The 23541-nt window shown below is 35.8% G+C and overlaps 1 protein-coding gene across 5 annotated transcripts in view; it reads left to right on the top strand.

Annotated features, from left to right (window-relative positions):
* The window catches only part of LOC150100975 (uncharacterized), a 184989-nt gene that overhangs the window by 55127 nt on the left and 106321 nt on the right, over nucleotides 1-23541 (top strand). For all 5 annotated transcript variants that reach the window (XM_090401420.1, XM_090401417.1, XM_090401419.1 and 2 more), the window contains exons 2-3: nucleotides 13746-13971; nucleotides 16209-16262. In XM_090401420.1, the coding sequence (XP_090257546.1) occupies nucleotides 13896-13971; nucleotides 16209-16262 (130 nt within the window). In that variant the 5' untranslated portion in view covers nucleotides 13746-13895. The remainder of the gene's footprint in view (nucleotides 1-13745; nucleotides 13972-16208; nucleotides 16263-23541) is intronic.

The following is a 23541-nucleotide window of genomic DNA, read 5'->3' as shown; positions in this document are numbered from 1 at the left end:
AGTAATATAAGTATTTTACCAGAACAAGTTACCATAAGGTGTTTTAACCTTATTAAATAAAAATCTCAGGAGGAGATATAAATGTAGAAAGTATTTTACTTTGGGTATAATAAATGTTAAAGATATGATCTCCTCCTGAGATTTTTATTTAATAAGGTTAAAACACCTTATGTTAACTATATATATATATATATATATATATATATATATATATAACTTGAAGGAAGGAGGCCGTATTGTCAAATACAACTGCAGAGGCTTTAAAAGTTCGTTTGATATTTTATTTTATGGCACTTTTCATTGTTTCTTACTTGAAAGTTACTGAAAAGTGTCATTTCGAGTGCAGGTTCGATCTTTCTCGACGAGAGAGCGCCAATGAAACTTTACCATACGCAGTTAAATTAGGTCTAATAAAAAAAAAAAAAGTTATTTCCTTCCAAAGTTGTAAAAAACGCATCAAACTTCCAATGACGCATGAAACATTTTAAAACTTTAGTTTTTCTCTATAACATCTGACAAAGTTCATCCAAAGTGCAGCAATCACGCGAATTCAGCGTTACTGACGGGAAAAAAAAAAGTAGGTTTGACCAAATGACAATCAAGTTTAAACTTTAAATAACATCTTTATCAGTTCTTAATGTTTCCGATTTTAGCCAAATTTCCGTAATAAAAATAGTCCTATCAGATCACCATTTTATCAGTACGTCGTTCCCTAATATATTTGAACTTGTGGACTGGTCATCTTGTAATTTGTAGGAATATCATTTCGACGTTGTATTCCACATATGAAGAAATGATATAGGGGACACTTACAATGAGATAGAGTCAGAAAAAATATTTAAACCCAAAAACGTAGTATAGGTATAAAGCAGCATAGTAAGTAAACTTACTGGGATCATTTGAAATTTTAACGTTTCACTTTCCTAAACACGCACTAAGGAAGTTTACAAGTCAGGCTAATGTTAGTAATTGTTGATTAATGTTCACATATATTAAAGATTGGTCCATAATTGTAAAACGCTACCTTACAAATTTTGTAACCCCCCCCCCCAGAGTGTTAAATAATTTATGAGCGAATCCCAAGTTAAAACACTCACTTCAGTTTTGACAACAACTGAAGTGCCTGGGCGATTGGGAACCACAACTATAAATTTGCAACCTATAATTTGCTGTCTGCGACAATCATTTTGTCAGATTTTGCCACTAAATGGTTAGACTGACAGAAACTGAAATTGAGATGTTTGGACAAATTTTAGCAGCGATCCTAAATATTCTCGTCAGCCTTTTGTTATATGCTCGTACCGACAGCCAAACGAATCTATAACAAGCATGTGCATCGTGTTAAAAGCATTCCATGATGGATTGTGCTCTTAAGCATGGTCATTTCCTTAATCAATTATGACGAGAAGGGCATCTTATTCGCGTAATATCTGTAACCGAATTAAGGTCTAGTTAAATTCAGATCTTAAGCTATAATCATCCAACGTGATTCTGTTCTCTGCAACATTGGCCAAGAAGATCACCTTAAAGCAATTGAATTTTATAATTTAGTTTTAGGATTAAAAACTATCCGCTAGAACAGTGCTTCCCAAACTTCTGGATGTCAGGGCCCCCTTTGCACAAATTAAAATATTTCACGGCCCCCCCCTCGAAAAAAAATCGTAATAGAGACATATATTATTATAATATTTATTGTAGTTATATTCAATACAAAACATACACAGCGAATATTGCAAAAATCAAATGCATATATTATATTTTTTGCCTCTTACCGTTTAGTTCTGAAGACGATGCGGGCTGTTCTGTAAAATATGAAATACTGTCATTTTTTTTTTTGAGTCTGTTTCTGCATCTCCTGATTGTTCGCGGATTTTTTTTTTTATATATATCAGCCACTTACCCATCTCGGGGGTTAAATTTTTTTAAGTAGAATGGATCAAATAATAGCACCACTTACCAATCCTGGCACACCACAGACTAACAACATGAAATTAGTGAATGTTACCTGAATAAGGGAATCCCGGACAGGAACATTTTTCTCTTTTGTGACTTTTCTCCCTTTACGGTAATTAAGCCTAACGCGAAACAGACAGCAATGATATTAAGAAGTGCATATGATTGGTGTGGTATTAACAAAAGATCGCGCAACCGAAAGATAAAAGCGTAGCTGACAATTGAGTTGAAAGGCTAACGCTCTTCAACCGAATTCCATATATGAAACTGCCATAACATTCATTATATATATATATATTACTTAGTTTTAACACTTTTATGAATTTTAACACGTTGTCAATTTTAACACGTTCAGTTGAATTTTATTGCTGCCTTGGAAAATCGAACTCACACACATCTAATTAATAACAATAGTTTTTAGTTAGATATTGTGTTTGCCCATGCAACATATGGTTTTGTTTCAGTCTATATAGCATAGTTTCTGTATGAGGGGACATGTGATTCATTAATTAGTGTGTTTTTATCCCAGTTGCACTATTTGTCTCAACAAATAGTGCACTAATTGCACTATTTGTTGAGAAATATATTACACAGACTGCTCATACCTTATTCACTGGAATAATAAAAGTATTTGTTTTTATTGCCTCTGCAGTATAGTGAATGTTAGGGAAGGCGTGCTGTTTACCACTGCAAGAGAGTTACTATCTCCCCACATGAACTTGTTTAAGCTTTTTTTTCATGTGTGAAGCTTTTATTGGTAACAAAACTTTTATTGGTAACAGTGCGAAACTTTTATTGGTAACAAAAAACTAGCTTGGATGACAATGATAATATAAAACGAGTTTTGATATGTATATAAAGTCAATATCAACAGTCCCTGATTACGAACGCGTGATGAAAGGGACAGGAAGATTTGGAGCTTCCCTGGAGAGCATTCGAAGTAAATACAATTAACCACTGCTTTGAAATTAAACATATGAATAAGCAATATTTACTAATATTCATTAAGCGCCGAAATACGCAGGAAGCAAAGTTTGTGAACCAACACCAATGGGTGCATTTTTCCATTAAAATATCAAAAATAACAAAAAAGAAATAATAAATAATAAAAGTTAAATACGTTTCTTTTAAAATAAAAAAATCTACTTAGTCTTAAAACATTTTAAATTTGTTTTCATTATTTCACGGCCCCCCTCAACAAAACCTACGAACTCCAAGGGGGCCGCGGCCCACAGTTTGGGAAGCGCTGCGCTAGAAGATCAATTCTTCCCTTAGATTTTGATTTGCAATTTCTTGCATTCTTTTTCTCGAAACAAATAGTTTTCTTCATTCCAGTCAAATGAGTGAAAGATTACAGATAATATTTCTTATTTTATACAAGTTAATAAAAATGTTAGGATTTTAGATTCATTCATCAAGGTCTTTTATTTAAAATTTCCGTCAAAATTAGCAAGTTTCTAAAACTGTCATAAAGACATCGATTGCGCATCTTTAGAGACTTACATTATGTAACACAGTATGGCGTCTGAAAGTGCAAACTCTTCTTGTGTGTTGTGATAAATTCCTTTTTTGTCTCTTCTTAGCTTTCTAAGTCCATGATCGTATATCAGATCTTAGCTGAGAGCGCCGTGTAGCATACAGTTTATCACGAACAGTGCTGATTTTGACAGATTGGCATGTCGTCCATCTTGTGCTCTGCGTGTTTAATTGCGTTTCCTTCGCCTTATTTCGATAAGAGATTAATGCACATAACCGTGCTGTGTGTGTGTGAGAGAGAGAGAGTGGGAAATCGATGGAACTACAGAACAAAACAAATAAAAGCGACAATTGGCCAGTTCGTGAGACTGTAAATGAGTAAGATAATCAGAGAAAAGCGTACGACATGCAAATAACTATAATTACCAAGAGCAAATGAGAAAGCGAATGGTGTCTTGTCGAAGCACGCTCATACCTTAGTCATCATAATTATTTGGGTGTAAAGTGACTCCATCAGAACTAACGATTTACTCTTCACCATTCTAATTAATGGGTAGCACTGCCGATGTTAGTTTTCGAGCACTGCAGTTTACATAGGATATCTGAAGTTACTCAGAAGAGCGTTCTGGTTAAGTGGCAGGAACTTCAATAAATGCTACAAAACAGCCTATGAGAGACTGGAATAATTATTCTCGTTTTACCTCCACACATGCACACCATAGCATTCCTCGAGGTTTTTTTTTATCCTCTGGGAATGTTGTGGTGTGTAGGAATGCAGACTTCGAAACCTTAAGTCTGCATTCCCAAAGAAAAAAAAATTGAATGGGCCCCCTAAAAATGTAAACCCTACAAATTTTATATCCTTTAACGCATGCATTGAAATAAGGTTAATGTGTGATTAAATAAGGGAAATGCAGATAACATTTACCCTAAAGTTTACAAACATTAAAAAAAAAAAAAACGAACAGAAACTATATTTTAAAAATATTTATATTTTCATACGACTCATAATTGAAGTCCTTTAGCGTGGTCTCAAAGGTATTGCAACATTTACCCTTCGGCTGAAAATAAAAATGAATTCACATCTTGTGTAGGATGCAAGGAGCATATTAATAGCTCCTTGCATCCTAAATCACATTCAGCTGAAAAGGATTTTCAGCTGAATGTGATTTAGCGGATTTCGTAGAAAGATCGCAATATTTGTTTTTTATTATGCAAAATAGGAAAACCGGCTGGAGAACACACACACACACAGACAGATATACTAGCTCAGAGTCTAACGGTTTTGGCTATAATCCTAAAGTGATGCTGAAGTTCTAGAGGATCCCTAAATTTAATGCTGCTTTACTAGGGAATTTTATAGAACAAGGTTGTTTCCTGTTTCTTCTTTGTTCGATAGTATTCTATGTCTTTAGATATGTACACGGGGTCAGTTTGCTTGCTTTGTGAGACGAAAACTCACTTCTGCATGAGACTGACTAAACTCACCTTTGATTGACACGCCTTGATAAAGGTTCTTCGAGTCAGAGACGGGATTCGAACCCGGATTTTTTCCAGTCAAACATCTCCGTGGAAACCAACTGAACTAGGGCAGCTCATAGTAATCATATCATTTGAAAAATTACTCGCAAACATTCAAAACAAATGAGAAATTAAGGGTGTGGAATTGGGATGGAGTATAAATAGAACTCTCGTGACAGACCGAATAGGAATTGGAAAGATCTGATAGAAATCCGACGATTGAAGATAAAGAAGAAATGATGAGAAACAGATGGTTTGATACAGTTTATTTATTCTCGTATGGTCAAGAACGGTCAAGGCGAGGATGTGGTACCATACTAAAAATGAATTCTACAAGGAAGTCTAATAAAATGCTGTGGCATTAAATAATAAAATATATTCGATGATGTCAGACAGATGTAAGTTTCCATGACAACAGTAGGGGATGTTTACGAGACAAAATCATCAGTCTGTTGCGTAATCAATAGGTGTTGTAGCCTAATGGTAAGGAATCTATGCGAATTCTTTCTATATTCGAGTCTAGTTGACTTCACAATGAATTCTTCGAAATGATAAAATAGGAGACATTTTAGCTCTCCAGGAAGGCAAGTAATCAGATACAGCATGACGAATATTTTGGTGCGCATGTAGACGTACCGGGGAAAGGGAACAGCAGGGATTAAAGGCCGCAGAATCATTCCATCTCAGAGAGAACGAACGCAGCGTATACTTTAAACCACTCAACATAAATAAACGACTTTCATTGTCAACTAGACAGGTGCATACAGGGTACTTAAGCATCCATTGTGTTTGAAAGAGATCAGCTCCACTAGTAAAGTCAAATTTAGGACGTGATAACTTGCGATTAGTTCGCAGAGAATATGTTAGCCGGAAGGGAAAGATTCCATGACTCGAGCAAAAAAAAAAAGAAAAAAAAAGTGAAATGAAATTTAATAATCATTAGTTTTGTATAACAGAAGTTGAGGTTTAAAATATACTTCTTTGTAGTTGATCTAGTAACAAATATCATTGGAGTTTAGTAACGTTTTGACTGCAATTATTGAGTGGTTCGTTTATTATGTTACTTAATTGTGGGTGTTCTTCTGGACGGTTGTGGATGAAAAACGCGGCTTTAGAAGGTAAAACAGCTAACGCACGAGACCGGCTAATCTGCCACAAGTTTATTATTATAGTGACTTGGTCCAGTAACGATTTGTCCTTTCTGAAAAAAAAAAATCGCAATTTGTGAAATTTCATTTAAGTACAGCTTTCCTGTAGGAAAAACATTTAATTTTAATTTTTCTGTTAATTTTAATATCAGTTAAAATATTTTAAATTGTAATAAACTGAAAATTTGAGTAAATTATATTAATTAAATGTTAAACTGTTTAATAATGGTTCTGAAATCGTTTTCCGCTTTCTTCTTCCTGTAATTGAAGCATAGATCCGTTACTTCACTCATAGCATCGTGTTTTCAGAGAGCGAAGGCACTTATAACAACGAAAATGTCATTTTGTGATAATTACTTGGAAATAATGTTTAAAAATCCCTTTCTAACCAGGAAAGGGATTTTCAAATTCATCTTAATTGCATCCGACACAGATAAAAACGACTATTAAAACTAAAATCGGCATTATTTGGCTTAATTTTTAAAACTCTTCGACATACATCAACCCATAATCGGACTTTGCAAACAATCTTAAAGCAGATGTAACGTGAACATGGAAAGGATCGTAAAGATGCCTCCAAACAAGAAGCATCTTTATATTTTAAACCCTGGTCACGTGACACGTACTTGGAGTTAATGTCGGACTGTACATGGGTTGCGTGCGATTACCCCTTTCTTCTGGAGGTAGCCATCCAAGGTACATTAACCTCACTCGGTGCATTGTGTTTGTCACGAAGTGGATTGTCAGCCTCACGAGCTCTTCTTTTTTACCTCAACTTGTCACCATATACCAGCGACCATTAACATAGGTCAACACGTGTCGCCTGTTCTGTCTCGTCACGGAAGCAATGCAATCACGTGACTTTCGAATGACCGCCTGTCATGCTCTACATGTTCTTCGTTTTTAATCTGATTTTCAGAGACTGTCACGAAGCAGATATTCCATTGTTCACCCTTGTGTGTTAACCCTAGGGGATCATTAAAGGCTTCGCGGTATTCGGCCCTTTAATACTGTTAAGGGACTAAAGTCCCATTCTATCAAAACGATCGTATTATCTCCTTTTCACGAAATCCTTTTCATTGGGCTAAATCGTGTTTGTATGTGTGCGCGCTCACGCGCATTGGGAATGATCATTGCGTGCCGAAAGTGAGGGTGTTTAATTAGGGGTGCGGACAGGGGTGGGGTACTGTGGGAAAGAACTTTCCTCGCTGCGAGTCTTTTTTTCTTCTGTTTACATCCCCTCGGACACTCCCGCCTCCCTCACTCCACCCTACTTGCTGTTCAGCAGGACGCTGGCGCCATAACCTAACGTTAATTTCTTTTGTGCAATCGTGGACGGAACGGGTTTCGCGCCGTGTAATCGTGTTGGAATCTTCGGAAATTTCTGTGGACGTGATTAAGCGTCCTCCTACAGAAGGAAATTAGGCTGCGTTCTCCGAGCACACAGGTAGAGTCCTTAGAAACTCTCGCGATGATAGTTTCTCTCTTTTTTTTTTCACTCTCTCTCTCTCTCTCTCTCTCTCTCTCTCTTTCTTTCTCCTTATCCCCGTGATTACCGTAAATTATTCCACTCCGCCCCCTGTTCGTAGTGGTGGTCATTAGTTTTGGGATTGTGTATACGCAGATAGCAACTGGGACAGAAGTGACGTCCTACACTTCTGACTAATTGTGCATCTTCTCCACTTAGTTTCTTCGCTCTCGGACATCACACTGATTCTGTTGATGGATTAACATCGTCTGGTGAATAATGGTTCCGCTTCCCTGCCGAGTGTCTGAGAAATGTAATCCACCTGTTCTTTCACGTGCAAGTCTACAGCCCAGTCCGTCATCAGTTATTACACAATAGATCGTTAAGGCGGGAGTCATTCTCCACCCTACAAACCTTCCTCGTGATATTCTGGCCGCTTCGACACTGAGAAACGTAACTAGACAGTCCTATACGAAGCAACCAAGGTATCATTACGAGATCCCGCTTAGTGCTCTGATAGTAGGATAAGCTCCAAATTGCCAAAGAAGCTTTGTATCATCTGAGACGGTTCCCTTTTGTAGGCTTTTTTTTTTTTTTTGCATTGGTTTAATTCTTATCTAAAAACATGTAAATATTTTATTCTTCTGAAAGATATCAGGGAATTCCTTTCTTGAACAAAAATGACTTAAAAGTTTATCCCCACCACTGTATTTATTAAACTGCAATATCAATATGTGGTGCATGTTTTTTGCAGAGGTTGCTCTAGTTCGAATTCTGGCATTTCTTTCTTTTGGTAGTCAATGATTTATAGTAAGTTGTATTCAGTATTGTTCTAACAAACTGTTTGAAAACACTGAATGGCCAACACGAATACGTTCGAATATATCTCAAATAAAATCCAAAGGAAACTCATTTGACTGATTTACAAGATACCCCCCACCCCACCCCGAAGCTAAATACTAGCACAATAGCAGATAACTGCTTTGATCAGCGAAGAATTCAAATTGTTTAGGTATGATATTTGAAAATGCAGCCTTGGTTGTGTGCAAGCGCCAGAAAAAAAATAAAATAAAATAAAATAAATAAATAAAATGAAAACCATTTCGGGTAGCATTTGACCATGAAAATGTCCAAGATACAAGAAAAATAGCAGGAATTAAAAGCTGTGACCTACTCTTCCTTTGAAGGAGGAAAATACTGAGAAGTTATCCTTTTTTTTTTTTTTTTTTTTCCTTCTTTCGATTGCTGATGGCTTCTACGTTCACCCGACTTGTTTTTGACCAGTTTAATATTTTATTTACAAAATTACTTGTAAATATAAAATATAGCAGATGTTTATTCCAGTGTATATTGTTTCCTTCAAATTACTGTATCATAAATATGAGTTTTGAAGATAGCGAAATTAACGATTTGACTTGTCATCGTAGCATTGCGAAAGCTTCATCGTGCTAATATCGTATGGACAAATTGGTGCAGACGTGCAATTTTCTAGTAACGCCTGACTGCTTACCACCATTATCGCCAGGTGTCTCTGTGTTGAATTTTTCCATCTGAATTAAGCCTAGCGGCTCGTGTAGGTTCCTGTTGTGAAACCAAACCATGTAATTTGGACACCAATTAACCTTCACGAGAAAATCAGTTGGAAAGAAGAGGGGGATAGGTGAGAATTCTCACTTTTTATAGGTAATTTTCATCGAACAGATGGGAACTAGAGGGATGTTACACCTGCATAACTGGCAAAGTATGACAATAAACAGTTACGTTCTCTCGGAAGTCGCAAAAAAAAAAAAAGTAACTGGAACATATTTAATCTCGCTTATTTTTTTCTTTTAAAAATAAAGGGAAAAAAACACATGATCGCTGTCTGTAATAACGACGGATGTGGTGCTTGCTGCTAGCCAGCTTTTTTTATTGATATTGTTGACCGGGTTTTGCCCATTGCAATTTAGAATGCTGTCACTAGTTTTTATGTATTTCACTGGATGCTTAGTAAAGATCTGTAGTATTTGGACAAACCAAATCCCCCCCCCCCTTCCCAATGTACTGTTTGGTTAAATCATTTTAGTGTAACCCCACTGAAAGAGTTAGGGGAAATTTAACTTTTTACAATTTTTACAGTAATACGTGAAATTTTTTAGATTCAGGAGGTTGGCTGCTGTGACTTTCTCCCTATCGAGTGTTTTTTGATATATTACATGATTAAATCAATTTTTTGAGGAATGCGAACAAGACCGGATTTCGAGGTGCAGCTGACGCACCGCACCTAGATCCCACCCAGAGGATCCTCCATAAACTTCATAAACCATTTTTGTTCGTCGTAATTCCATTATAGCTTTTTTTTTTTTTTTTTTTTTTTTGCTAAAGCCGTAACTTTTTGACCATTCAAAGTATAATAGGATTTAGGTAGATGATTGAAAACATAAATTGAGAAATGGGGGGAAGATATCGAAATATGGGTGCGACTCCCTCTCTACCTTTTCTGTTGATTACAAGGCATTCATTGGTGAAATATCATGGGACGTAATCAATTTAAAAAAATTAACTTTTCTATCTCAAACGTTTTTATATTAATATCGACTGATGTGGCCAATGCCATAGCATGTTGAAAAACTAGATTAAAAAAAATTCAAATCTTGCATTTAATTTTCTATAGCTTCACTAACCTAAATAGCATTACTTTAAATGTACGAATAATAACAATAAAAAGTGAAATCATAATTGTAAATGTGAGAGTGAAGTTCCCGGTTGTGGCTATATTTTACAAGAGAAAAGGATTGTCTAAGTGGCTTTTATATTCGTAGAAACAACTAGAGCGCATCGCTTGGATAATTTGCTTGTACAGTGGTTACACTTGGTTGCTAGCTACACGATTTCTGAATGACACCACAATTCCCCAAATCCAGTTCAAGGTTTTAAAGGAGGAAACCCTTTGCTGAGGTATTTCAATAAATTTTACAGCCGACCCAATATCTTTCTCTTTCATTACAAAAAAAAAAAAAAAAAAGGAAAACAACGATATGAAATTTTTGATTTTTTTTCAACATCACGGATGAAGGGAAGGAACTCTACAAAAACCAGTTTTCTATAAGTTTGTTCTACTTTGAGGATCGGATTTTTTAGAAATTTTTAAAAGTTTAAATTTTTACGTTTTTGTTTTTAGCATCTAAGTAATGCCATCCTAGTCGGATGGATGAAACTGTGAATACAAAACAAATAATAATACGTTTTCCCCCTCAGAAGGTAATAAACAATACCGATGCAAGTCACAGTGAGAGGTTAATGTGGAACACCCCGTCCGGCTGACAACAGGTTGTGTAAGTTTGATCAAACCGCAGCAGATTAAAAGGGCGGAGAAAGTTTATGCTTGAGATATACAGATACAAATAAATTTTTCTTGTACGCCTAAAAAAAAGACAAACAGAACACCAGGCTCCAGTTGTTGCATTAAGAATGCTTAAAATCGAATGTGTATTAAAACGGTATTCTAAATTTTGATTGCTTTAAAAATAAAATTTAAAAAAAAACATCCAAATTATTAGTGAATGGAATGTTTGTTTCTTTTTAGATTTCGCGAAATGAGTGGCCCAATTCGTAAGAATGTTATTCCTCGGTTTTTGTTGAATTGTAATTAAATTCGGAACAAAACCAGCCTTAAGTCCATTAGATCGATTTGACCCAATCGGTACCCGCTATATGATAAAGCAAGTAATTTAAATTTTGGTAAAATTTTAGATTTTAAAAAATCTAAAATTTCTTCTTTTTTTTTTAGGCAAAATTAGTGGCAATATGTCCACGGTACATACGTGTCAGCAAGTAAGAAAATGATCATACACAACCAAAAAAATGTGCATTTCGCAATGACATTCTTGTATACTAGCATGATATTTTCAGAATAACTAAACCCAGAAAGGTTTGCGACTTATGTGTTGCTATAGACTTAATTTTGTTTTGCCTAATTTTGTCATTAAAATGGTTTAAATGAAAAACCAGGTTGTTACGCAACCTGGACTCGAAAAATTTTCATCGTAATCTTACATACCAAATTTCATTAATTCCCATCGTTAATTCTCAAGGAGGAATTATTAATATCATTTCGATACCATTGAAATGAACAGACAACATTTTATGAATATCCTAAATATCGATTAGGATTAAATTCCATCCATAGAGACAGGGTTCTTGCAATTTGCCCCTTTCGTGCCTCTGTAACTGGTTCAGTTGAAACAACAGCTGAGCTGAGAGGATTTGACGCCTTTTTTTTTTTTTTTTTTTTGTAAATTACAAATACTCAATTTAAATAAGTCCATCCAATCAGAAATAATCATCCAAAAAAATCGAAACTGTTCAGAGTTCCTTGTGATAATGAATCATCATACAAGAATGTGATTACAAAAGCCACTTTTTTTTCTTTTTTTTTTGCGATTCTCTATGATCATTTCCTTACTTGATTTTACTGTTTTTCTCCCACTCCAGTGTACTTCCTCCCCTTAACTTCTCTCTCTCTCTCTAGACATTACTGTGCTTTTTAAAGTAAGTATGAAGTTTAATTTTTCGCTGTGTTTCAATCATAAACACCGTGTCACCCTTATAATCGACGATGATTCCAAGAAATTATAGCCGAAGCGTTTCTTTTCCTCACGAATAATAAGAAAAGTAAGAAGACATCGTAAATATCAGAAATTCTCTGACATGAATTCACTAAATGGAAATCCTAATGAAATGTTTTTCACGAAAACAGGGAACGATACGTGAGTTCATGAACTAAAGCATTTCAATGAATGTGACCTACTTATTTGTCTTCATTAGTTCGCCGTTACGAACTTATCACGACATCACACATAAGCACCCTTTCCTCCTCTCCTAAAATTCATAGCGGTAAACTATGAGCTTCAGGAGAGGGAATGAGAAAGCTTCCTTAGCTGTCCCAGAAAGCAACGCCCATGGCTGTAGTTTTTCTAGTAGATTCTAAAATGAAAAATGGTGAGAATTTTCTACTACGCAGATCCTTCGAATTCCGAGAAATATTCTTAATTGATTCTCTATCTCCGTTGGGATTATTTTAGTCCAAACTTTTCTTGAACAAGTGATACTGACAACTTCTATTACAGATCATAGAGGCTGGTCTTTATCATGGATAAAGGTCAGCCTCTTTCACCCCCTCAAAAAAGAAAGAAATTATATAAATACATGAAGTCTCTGACTTCATGTATTTATATAATGTAAAATAAATATTGATAGCAACACCAATCTAGTGGGAAACATGTGAAATTAAATGGAAAAACTATAGCTTCGCATGTACTGTGTATATTTTCAAAATTATTGCCCACTTTTTTTCCTTTTCAACATAAAAAATCATAGAAGACGTCTTATATTTTCCATTTGTATTTCTCCTAGTCACTCATCTAACGTTTCCACTTGAATACGCAGTTTGCATATTTGTGATGTTAAGTTGGATGTGAACACGGAACTTCTGTAAGTAATGACGAGCATCATACTAGTGATGTACGAACAGCTTGTTGACATAACAACATAAGTTTTCTACCATGGAAATAAGGTGGCAGTACTCACGTTTGTCCCCGACAAACAACCCAAAAGCTGAGCAGTCGAGTACCAGTGGCATAAAAAAAATAATAAATAAAATAAATCATAATCGAAGTAATGTTTTTAAGTAGTTTGCCCATGCTAGTGATGTTAACAAGCCTGTTAGAAATGGTCTACTCTAAAGTTCGCGACTTACCTCCAGATGGTTGCGAATTGCTTAGAAGGTAAATGAAAATGTATTTTAATTTATCTTTATTTGAATAAAATTATTTGAATTTTTTTAAATGGAATCTTTATCAAAATCCGACAAGTTTCAAATGCATAACTAGTTAACATCTAGAGCAGGGGTTCTCAACCATTTCCAGTGGCGTACCACTATATTTAATTCAAGATATTAGATGTACCAGTAAGGCAGTGGCTCACGTACCACCAGTGGTATGCGTACCATAGGTTGAGAATCCCTGATCTAGAGGATCTTAGTAATATTATTTAAACGGTATTATTAATTTAACTCGCGGTTTAAAACTTTTATCGCATTTTTTTTTTTTATTTCGTTGTATTCTGAAATAAGAGTTTTTTTTTTTTTTTTTTTTACCTTTTAATTTTTGACTGACTGAGTTGATGTAACGTATTGACAGGTGGATAATCCGGCCTACTACGACAGCGAAACCCAAGGACAGTCCAAAGACTCTAATTCACCCTCCACTCCAGTAAAACTGAAGAAACAGCCATGGCTACGGTTTTGGGAGCTCCGGTTTCAAAGCAAAGACAAACATCATCGGCGTACGATGGCATTGATGATTGTTTTGATTGTGATCCTGTTGATCCTGGTCGTTGGCATTGGTTTAGTAGTTTACCTTACAGGTATGTCGGTGTTTGTAATTTGACTCCTGTTATATTTGGTTACATTGTTATTTTTCTGTTGATGTTTAGTTTTCAGGTGATTTCAGTTACCTTTATGAATTATTTAATTCTCAATTTCACTTAAAAATTTAAATTTTACTAGATTGGTCTGAAAACAGTCAAAAATGACAGTTTTCAGACCTATATAAAAATTAAAAGTGAATTTAGACGATTATCGTCTGCCAATGGGACTGCAACCCATACTTAGTTCTAGGAAAAGCAGTAATATTCCCGATAAGGGTTAAAACATTGAAAGAGATTCGTAATGAAAAGAAAAAAATAATAATAACCAGCGATAACATAAAGTAAACCTAAGTTCATATCGTTTCGTTGTTTAAGAATCCCAATTATTTTTCTGTGCGGAAGATGACGTCACAAAATTACTATCATTTGACAACGAGCAAAAAGCAACAAATCAGAAATTATTGAGAATGAAAATATGTCAGCGATAACCACGACACACAACGCTAGTTTGTCTATAAAACTTTGCATTTCTAAGACCATCACTGAGATTTAAAACTATATCGTAAGAATTTTGTTTCTAATAGCAGTAGTCATAAAATTTGAATCATACCAATTTAATTGTAGTTTTAACTCGGGAAAATAAAATCCTTCCACCATGATCAAACCTATCTGCTAGGAGAGTTTAGTATTGAAAACCTGTCATCTTAGAATTCTCATGTTACCGTACGCGATGACAGAATTCATTACTTAGCTTTTAGTGACAAGTAAAAATCTGTATAAAATATATCATAAGAGTACAACGTCTTCAAAAAATGAAGCCCTTTGGGGAGCTCAAGGTGGCCTGCTGTTCATTAATTGGCATCCTGGTCTTATAGCTATGCTATCCCCTAATGAACACAGCAGTATGTGAGTTTGATCTTTCCGCATGAGCAAGTGCTTAAGTTTATTTACCCTACGATTTCCAATGTCATAAATATTTCTGTAATGTTATTAAATTTAATGTATTTTCTTCATGGACTTAGCTGAATCGGAAAGGAACGAAATCAGTTGTATATTGTATATCAGTTGTATATCAGTTACCACTACAGAAAACGAAACAAAATTCAATCGCAGCGTTTTTTAAACTCTAAGTCACTCCAGAATTAATATTTTTAGGCTTCATTCCTAATAATAAGTGTTGGCATCTGCTTTAAAATCTTGCAATTTTCTTTACTAGAAGCTTTGAAAGAATTAAGTAAAATAGAATGAAGTAAAATTCAGTATGGGATAGTGACTTCTATTGTTTATTTGTAAAATTCAAGGAGCTCCTTTAGAGGTAACTCAAGGAGCTACAGGGAGCCCTGAAAACAATCGGTATTAAACCTTTACACGTGGATTGTTTTCATAATGTTTCGACTTTTAGTTGAAAAGAAAATTTGACAACAATAAATTCGAACAGGTTATGATTTCCATATAGTTAGCTGAGATGTTATTAGCCATAATTATTAACACAAACAAATTAATTTATAAAATATATGTAAGGCAAAACTTCACGTGCCACGTAGGGCTAAAAACTCACAAAAAAACTGAAGCCATCTAAAGATGCTTCTAAAAAACTAATTTTTTTTTAGCTTGGTTAGAAAGTAAATCATACTAAAAGAAGAATTATCTTCTTGTTTTAATTCTTTACCCAAGGTGAGCAAAGCTGAAGCGTGAAGTATCTACGTGACTAGGCTACTACTTGTTAGAGATAGATGACTGCACATCAAATTGGCTTATCTCCATAATGCACAGCGCACTTCTTTTCTGGAATGTATATTGCTATGCATTAAGGAAAGGGTGACTTCGGTTTCGACCTTTATTGAAGTCTTATCAGTGGTAGCTAGATCCGTGGAAATACCAAAAGCTGAATCGAATAGCAGTGAAGTTATTGGAGAGGATTAAAAAAACATGAACAAATCCCCGAAAACTGTTGCTTAACTATTCTCTACCTGAATAAACTAAATGAGAAATAAACTACAAAATCTCTCTCTTTTTTTTTTTTTTTTTTTTGAAATCCTAAAACAAAATAAAAGCTGAATTAAGCTGCTATTTTCATGGTAACTTATATTTCAGTTCTTTAATGATGAATCGATCTTTATTTTTCAAAATAAATGAAAAGGTAAAATGACTTTTACAGAGTAAAGATATTTCAGTTTTTAAGCGCATAAATTTTACTTTTTTTTCTTTGCGTAATAAATAATAATCTGTTACAGTTGGAGGAGGTTTGAAGATCTTAGAAGAAGAAGAAGATATCCAAGATACAGAAGGTAAGCAAATTTCTGCATTTAGTATTAAGCAATCTTAACTTTCTTGTTAACATTGGACTTCTTGTAACTCCATTCCTTAAAAGCTAGGAAAATATAATTATCTTCAGGAAATACTTATTCCGTTCATTTAATTGTTTCACTTTTATTTTGTATTTAAATACTGGAGTTTCTAGTAACTGATCTTTAGAAGTCTACAAGAGTTGGAACTATCTTATAATAGAAGGCACCAACACTCGAAGCAAATTATCTACTATTCAACATACAAAATATTGATATTACCTTGGAGACTCGAATAATCGATTTTATTATTTATTTATTTATTATTATTTTTTTTTTGGCTTCATATATGATGAGACTCTAAACAGTTACATATTTAGCCATTTCGAAAAATCACTGATTTTAAAAAAATTTTTTTTATCAGTGAAAAATCCACATCCAATCAGCAGCCGATGATTGGATGCTAATTCGTGGTATTTTCGAGTTCTAAAGGGGGGCCATTAAAACAACCTATGAAAAATCAGTGATTTACGATCGAAGTCCATGCTTTACACTATTTACGATAATGAAATGAAAACGTGGCAATTATTATGTGGGGGGGGGGGAGAGAGAAAAGTTGTAAACATTGGCCAGCTTTTAGCAGATTTGCCCTGCCTGCCATGTAAAACTCCAATAGTTTTAATTACTTTTTAAGAGAGTCCCATAAATGGCTTAACTCCATTCACTAGATGTTTGGATCAAAGTATTTGTGTAATTGAAATGCTGTCATTGTAATTGAATCTGGGGCTTTCAATGCGGTTATTCCTTTGAGATGTCGGCTTTTTCCCAATCCTGGTTCAAGGCAACAAATCCATTTTTCTGCGTTCTCCCTTGCGAGTTGCGTGCGAGATGGCTTATTTGCGTGTTTGATCTGGGAACGCATTCTGTCTGTGACATCGTAATCTGACGGTGTGGCATTGGGATTACGAGCCGCACACGTTTTCCCAGTAATTACCTTTTGTATGTGTGTCCACAACAGAACAGCGAAGACGTTAAATTGCACGATAGCTGGTCGCTCTTCGTGCATGTAATGTGACCATTTCTTTTTCAACGATACCCCCAGTACCATTTCCCCTCTCTCCACTGGATGGCTAAACAAAAAGTGTAAGAATCTCCAGTGCACGCTGCCCTGTTGTCTTGTAGAACTTGAAACAAACTTGTCGGAGCGTGAAGTCATGTGTGTCTGGTCAAAGTTTATAGCTCGAGACGAATTTCATTTTACGGTATTCATCTCCGTCCTTCCCTCCCCATCTCGCCTACAGATTTTTATCGAAATGTTTTGTTCGAGGGAAAGCCGAGTATCCAAACCTGCTGCAATTATGTACTTTAAACAAGTTCAAGCGATGCTTCGTTGCTAATAGCATCATTACGTGAACTTGAAAAACAAGTGTTGGAAGTTCATGGCATTGCAATTCAGAGACCGCTCCTATCACGAAGTGCTTCCACCTTGAACATTATTATGCCTTTTCGCATTCAGTTTTTTTTTTTTTTTTTTTTAACAACGAATAAAAAAGCTGTAAGTTAACAACAAAATAGGTTGCATTGCGATTGAATACGCGGCCTTCGTATACGTGGACTCTTTCCATATGCAGCCTTCAGTCATTGTTGCCAGGATGTAACCGCGTTGGTTCGTTTTCCACTAGACGAACACCAACTTTACCTCCTACTTCACACGCACGCTCTTCTTGGTCGTGTACATGATTGATCTGTTTGGCAGTCTGCTTGTTACCTATCAAAAAAGACAAAGCGAAGAATCGATAAGAACTATCCGTCAATCTTCGATAAAGGATTTGCCAAATGGCTTGCTTCCTCCTTTTTTGATATTCCAATTGCGTATACGTGTAACCATTTATTGTAGCGTTTTCTTTAAACTCCTCTTTAAAAAAAATGAAGAAATGGGTTCTTGAGATCTCTAAGCTCGTCGATGTAATTTTTGTTTGAAGTCAGAGAATATATTATTATTTATTTTATTTTATTTTATAGCTGAATTTCTCTTTCTTGTGTTTCATAGGAAGGAGAATATGAGAGCCTTCCAATAGCGGTTTGACATTTTTCACCCAACTTATGACAGTGAATCGCTTGCAATCTCTGGAGGACAGCATCCTTTTAACGATAGCAAGCACCGGTGAGCCCTGTAACCTTTTCACTGGAGCTCTCCTAGAGATGTAACTAGTATAAACTAATATCATTTCACAGCTAATTTTTAACTCCTTTTGAATGAAAGCTGAGTTATCAGATGATGGTGACAATTTTTTATTTTCTCAGAACTAATGACGTAAACTATGATTTTTTTTTTCCTGCCTCTGCAACAAGTTTTTATAGCTTTCGTAGTCCCCTCCCCCCCCTTTCCCGAACACTTTCATATTCGATTGGTCATTTGTCTATATTGTGAACTTTCGCGATGCGGTAGTCATGGGACTGCTCGAAACAAATAGCGAACGGATATTGGAAGTCCACGCCCGTAATCCAGGATTATGGACATGTACTATCGAAATCTGAATTGCTATTTCGTGTGTTCATTGATTCGTTTTTATTTATTGAGGAGGTAACCTCCTCGTTTCTCATTCCACTTTAGTTTGTAGTTCCCGACGTCTCTTGTGCTCTGGTGGCACCACTTGTGTCCCCTCCTCAACAGTTTTTTTTTTCTTCGTCTCTGAATAGGCTTTTTTATATGGCAATACAAAAACAAAAAAAAAAAAAATACAAACATAACTAGCTTACTTATGTTTATTCTGATTCTGCATAAAACAAGGATAAGAATGAGAAAGATCATAAGAGGGTGGTCTGAAAGGTTCTCGGATTAACAATGAAAAAAACCAATTTATAATTTCAAAATTATTTTTATTTTCAACATAATCTCCCTTAAGACTAATATATTTATTCCAGCGATGCTCCAGCGCCATTATCCCGTCCCTGTAGTGGTTCTCAGCAAGATCTGCAAAATACTCCTCTACAGCTGCAATCACCTCTTCATTCGAAGAAAAACGCTGACGAAAACAAACGCTGGAAGAGTTTGTTTTCGGAAGAGACAGAAGTCAGAGGGAGCCAGATCTGGGGAATAGGGTGGATGTTCCAACAATTCATAGTGCAGATCCCTTAATTTTCCCATTGCCAAAACACCACTGTGGCGCAGGTGCATTGTCCTGATGAAAGATGATTTTTTTCTTCTGCAAACCGGGTCTTTTTACCGTTTTCAAGATAATTAATAAACAAAATGCCTTCAGCATCCCAAAACACTGATGCCATGACCTTTCCTGCAGATGGAACCGACTTTGTCTTCGGCGCTGAACAACTAGCCTCTGTCCACAGTTTTGACTGCTGTTTGGATTCTGGTGCGTAATGGTGAATCCAAGTCTCATCCATAGTAATAAATCGACGCACAAAATCAGTTTTATTCTTGTTAAAACGCTCCAAGCATTGTTCAGAGATTTTCATGTGAGTGCGTTTTTGATCTGCTGTGAGCAAACGCAGCACCCATCTTTTTCATATGCAATTCTTCATGCAAATTATATCCTACACGTTCTTTTGAAATGCCTATAGTCTCAGAAATTTCACTCACTTTGACTCACCGGTCATCCAATACCATATCGAGCGCTTGATCAATGATTTCTGGTGTTGTTACACTTTTTGGACGTCCTTCACGTGGATCATCTTCAAGGCTGGTACGGCCACATTTAAACTCGGCAGCCCATTTCTTAATCAGACAGCTGTATAAAACAAACTATTAGATAGAATGACTTGGAATTTCACATGGATGCTTATGACAGATGTGCCAACTTAGAATAAAAAAAAATGTTGCCGATAGTGTTGCCATCTATGGTCGAGGCTGAGAACTTTACAGACCACCTTCGTACATAAGTAATGCAAAACTGACTACTAGTAATGTAGTAATGTAAATTACTAATTCACAGATCAAAATGTTTGAATGAAAACTTTGTTTTGTCAATCCAGTTGTCAAATTCTTTATTCATTTCTCAATGCAGTTTTACCCAAGCTTCGTTTCACCTGAGTTTCCATTACCAGTCGATGACATTCTGATGCAAGTGTTAAGAAGATGCAGTCGGTTAAAAAAATTCAAACGAATTAAATGAATTAATTAAAAAAATGAATAAAGAAGTATTCTGCTTTTTTGCAAAAAAAAAAAAAAAATGATTTCACGATAATGCAGAGAGTGTCGGTAACCACTTGGGGAAAAAAAAAAAAAAAAAAAAGAAAGAAACCATTCGTGTTACTATACAGGCTTATCCAAAACAAACTCGTATAATCTCATGCATGCGTTACTCAGAATTCAAACCTACAGCCTGTGCTGTAAATAGCAAGTGCTTTTTTGCCAACTGAGCTACCGAAGCAGACAACTTTAACTTTTAACGAACATTAAAAAAAAAATAATATATATATATATATATATTATAATCTTTCGCTATCAATGGACCACGTGAGGGGAAAGAATTGAAGTTTACCAAGAGATAGTTTGCTTCGAAAGTGAGATGATTAGCATTGCTCAGAAGCGATTTTAGTATGCGGGATCATTCGCAACACGGACAAATTCGCGAATGCTGGAAGATCACGCGCCAAACAGGAAGAAGATGCGTAGATGAATTAGGGATGCTTCCGTGCAATCGCCCAGCCTTCTAATAACAGCACCGGAGGGGGAAGGGAACGTTGGGTCGCGTGCATCTTTCCATCAGCTTTTCAGTGACTTACTGTTTCCGTATTGACGGCATTTATCCGGTAATGCAGTGCGCGAGATGCTCAAGTAGACCACCGCAGTTGAAACAGAAGAGGGCGGAATGCGAGATGAGAGCAGCGTGGCCAGCGACATGAACGGGCGACCGTGACTGTGTTTATTACTTGTAATAAGTAGTTTGCGTTGCCGCTAATGTCACCTTAATTTCGCACACTGGGGAGTGTCGGGGATGCTGGCGCGAGCTGACAAAAAAAATCGACTTGCTTTGGATGTTACCAAGGTCACGTGTTTTAAACACAAACTGAGTTGCCTTCTTTGTCCTACCAAATTTCTTAGAAGAAACCGGTTTGGTCAGCATTCTCTTTGACAGAAAACCGGAGACGTCCTGGGAAGGGGGGGGAAGAGGGGAGGTATAAGAGTGAAGAAGCAGTGCGGGTTTCACAAAGACAGATATTTTAAAGATAGTAGACTGCCACGAACACGAATTGCCGGATTAACTTAAAACTGTCTACCAAAACAGAATCCCGAATGTCTTCATGGACTATCAGAAAAGAAGAAAATGCAAGACGCTTAAGAGTTAATTGTAGATTAGTGAAAAGTATGTTGGAAGCATAAAGCTAATGCAGTGCAAATCCTCTCCTAGTAGGGCTAACGATCACTTAGATTTCTTTCACTTTTATCATCTCGATAGTGAGATGGATCTAAAGAATGGATACGCAGCTAGATTGAGACGGATAAAATAGGAAGCTGGAGAAGAGAGAGACTTCCTTCATCTGTCTAACGTTCCGTCGGTAGATTCAAAGTAGTGCTTATCAATTGTATTTACTTGCTTATACTATTAAAGCAGCCTAACTTATCTTAGGGATGGTTTGTTTAAATTAATTCATCACAATTATTGAAGAAAGAGTCGCACAGCTTCATTTCTGATATGTAAATTATATAGAAATAGCGGATATTCAAGATCGAACATTAAAAATCCAACCCGAAAGCTTATGCTCGTGTTGCGCATATGCCATTGAATTGTGATGTAAGGAATGTTAGTGTGTGTAATTTTATATTTGTGTTATTTGTATTAAAATAAATTATTACATATCACTTAGAAAGTTTCGAAATTTTGACCAGAGAGCTTACGAGAATACAATCCTTGGCATCGGAGTTGCCATAGCTTGCACTACTTAAAAGAACACGACAGCCGTCCTTTCGTCCGTATATTAGCTTTTTGTTGCATTTTGATAAAGGTTTCACTAGTCTGACAGCTGTTTCGAACTGGTTGGTTCTTTTCAGAGACCAGGCAGAAACCTTAAGAGAGCAAAAACTCTAATTCGATACCAAAGAAATGGAATGTCAGAGTTGTATTTTTCATAAGTGAACTCTCCCTGCTCTTTCTTTAATAATTGCTATTACGCACTGATCGAGAGTTCACTTATGAAAAGTACAACTCTCTGACATCAGATTGCTTTGGTGTTGAATAAGAGTTTTTTGCTCTCTTAAGATTTCTGCTTGATCCCAGCTTGAACCAGTTGTCAGGCCAGTGAAACCTTTATCAAAATGCACTAATAAAAAGCAAATGTATGGACGAAAGGACAGTGCTTGTTTTAAGTAGTAATGCATCTCGCACTTCCTGTAGCACATGGTGGCTACAGGAAGTGCGAGATGTATTAATATGTAACGATACGAGTTTAGATTTCAATAGAATATCCAAAAATTAAATGGGTTTCTAGGAAGTATTATTTTCAGATAATTCATTTACTAGAAAAGAAAAATAGTAGCATTACATCACTTCACGTGTCCAGTATATCCGTGGTCTGTCTTGATCGATACAAATTTGAATTCAGCAGTATTATTGCAATACTCTCGGGAAAATAAACAGGTTGACATTTCTCTGAGAGCTGCCATAATTGCTGTTTTTAAGTCTTCGATATTTTGTTGTTCTTGTTCTTTCGTGTAGGCAGTTTTATCATAGTCCATAAGAAAACATCCCAGACGATCAATATGGGTTTCACACCACTTGACTCATTGCGATTTTCGACTCCTCAAAGAAACTCGATCAGGTCAAGACAACCAATTCATTTTTCTTTGAAAGTTTCATCCAGCTATAAATGAAAAGGATCTCTTTTCGAACTGTTTGCTGGAACAATTCGGCAATAGTTTCTTCTTGCCTAAACTGCCACTTAGTAAATTGTGTTCTTAACTGCCTGAGAATGTTTTTGTGCACACGAAACGCTATATGCTAGCTTACTTGTTTTTTAATGTTTTTTTAAAAATCCATCATGCCCATAAATAAACAGAATCGATTTTGTGCTTTGTCAAAGGCACAAGTTATCATTCGTATGGAAATATTTAGCTTGGAAGTGTCTTCCACGAATCCAAATTTAAAAATATCCATATATTTAGTGCACGTTTCGCATATTGCGATGGGATTAACTTGCAAATAATTGCACATTATAATACTGGTATTGTACTGAGCCGCAGAGAGTGTAAAGGAAGTTAGAACAGTAACAGTGTTACACTAAACATTACATCCCGAGTGTTAACTAAAACCCTTTAAATTGTTGA

This window comes from Typopeltis vanoorti, chromosome 12 (assembly GCF_054136105.1).
Source record: "Typopeltis vanoorti isolate ZY-2024b chromosome 12, IOZ_Tvanoo_1.0, whole genome shotgun sequence".
Classification (NCBI taxonomy): domain Eukaryota; kingdom Metazoa; phylum Arthropoda; class Arachnida; order Uropygi; family Thelyphonidae; genus Typopeltis; species Typopeltis vanoorti.
The sequence above is the reverse complement of the archived record's forward strand: the minus strand, read 5'-3'. Positions and strand labels throughout refer to the sequence as shown.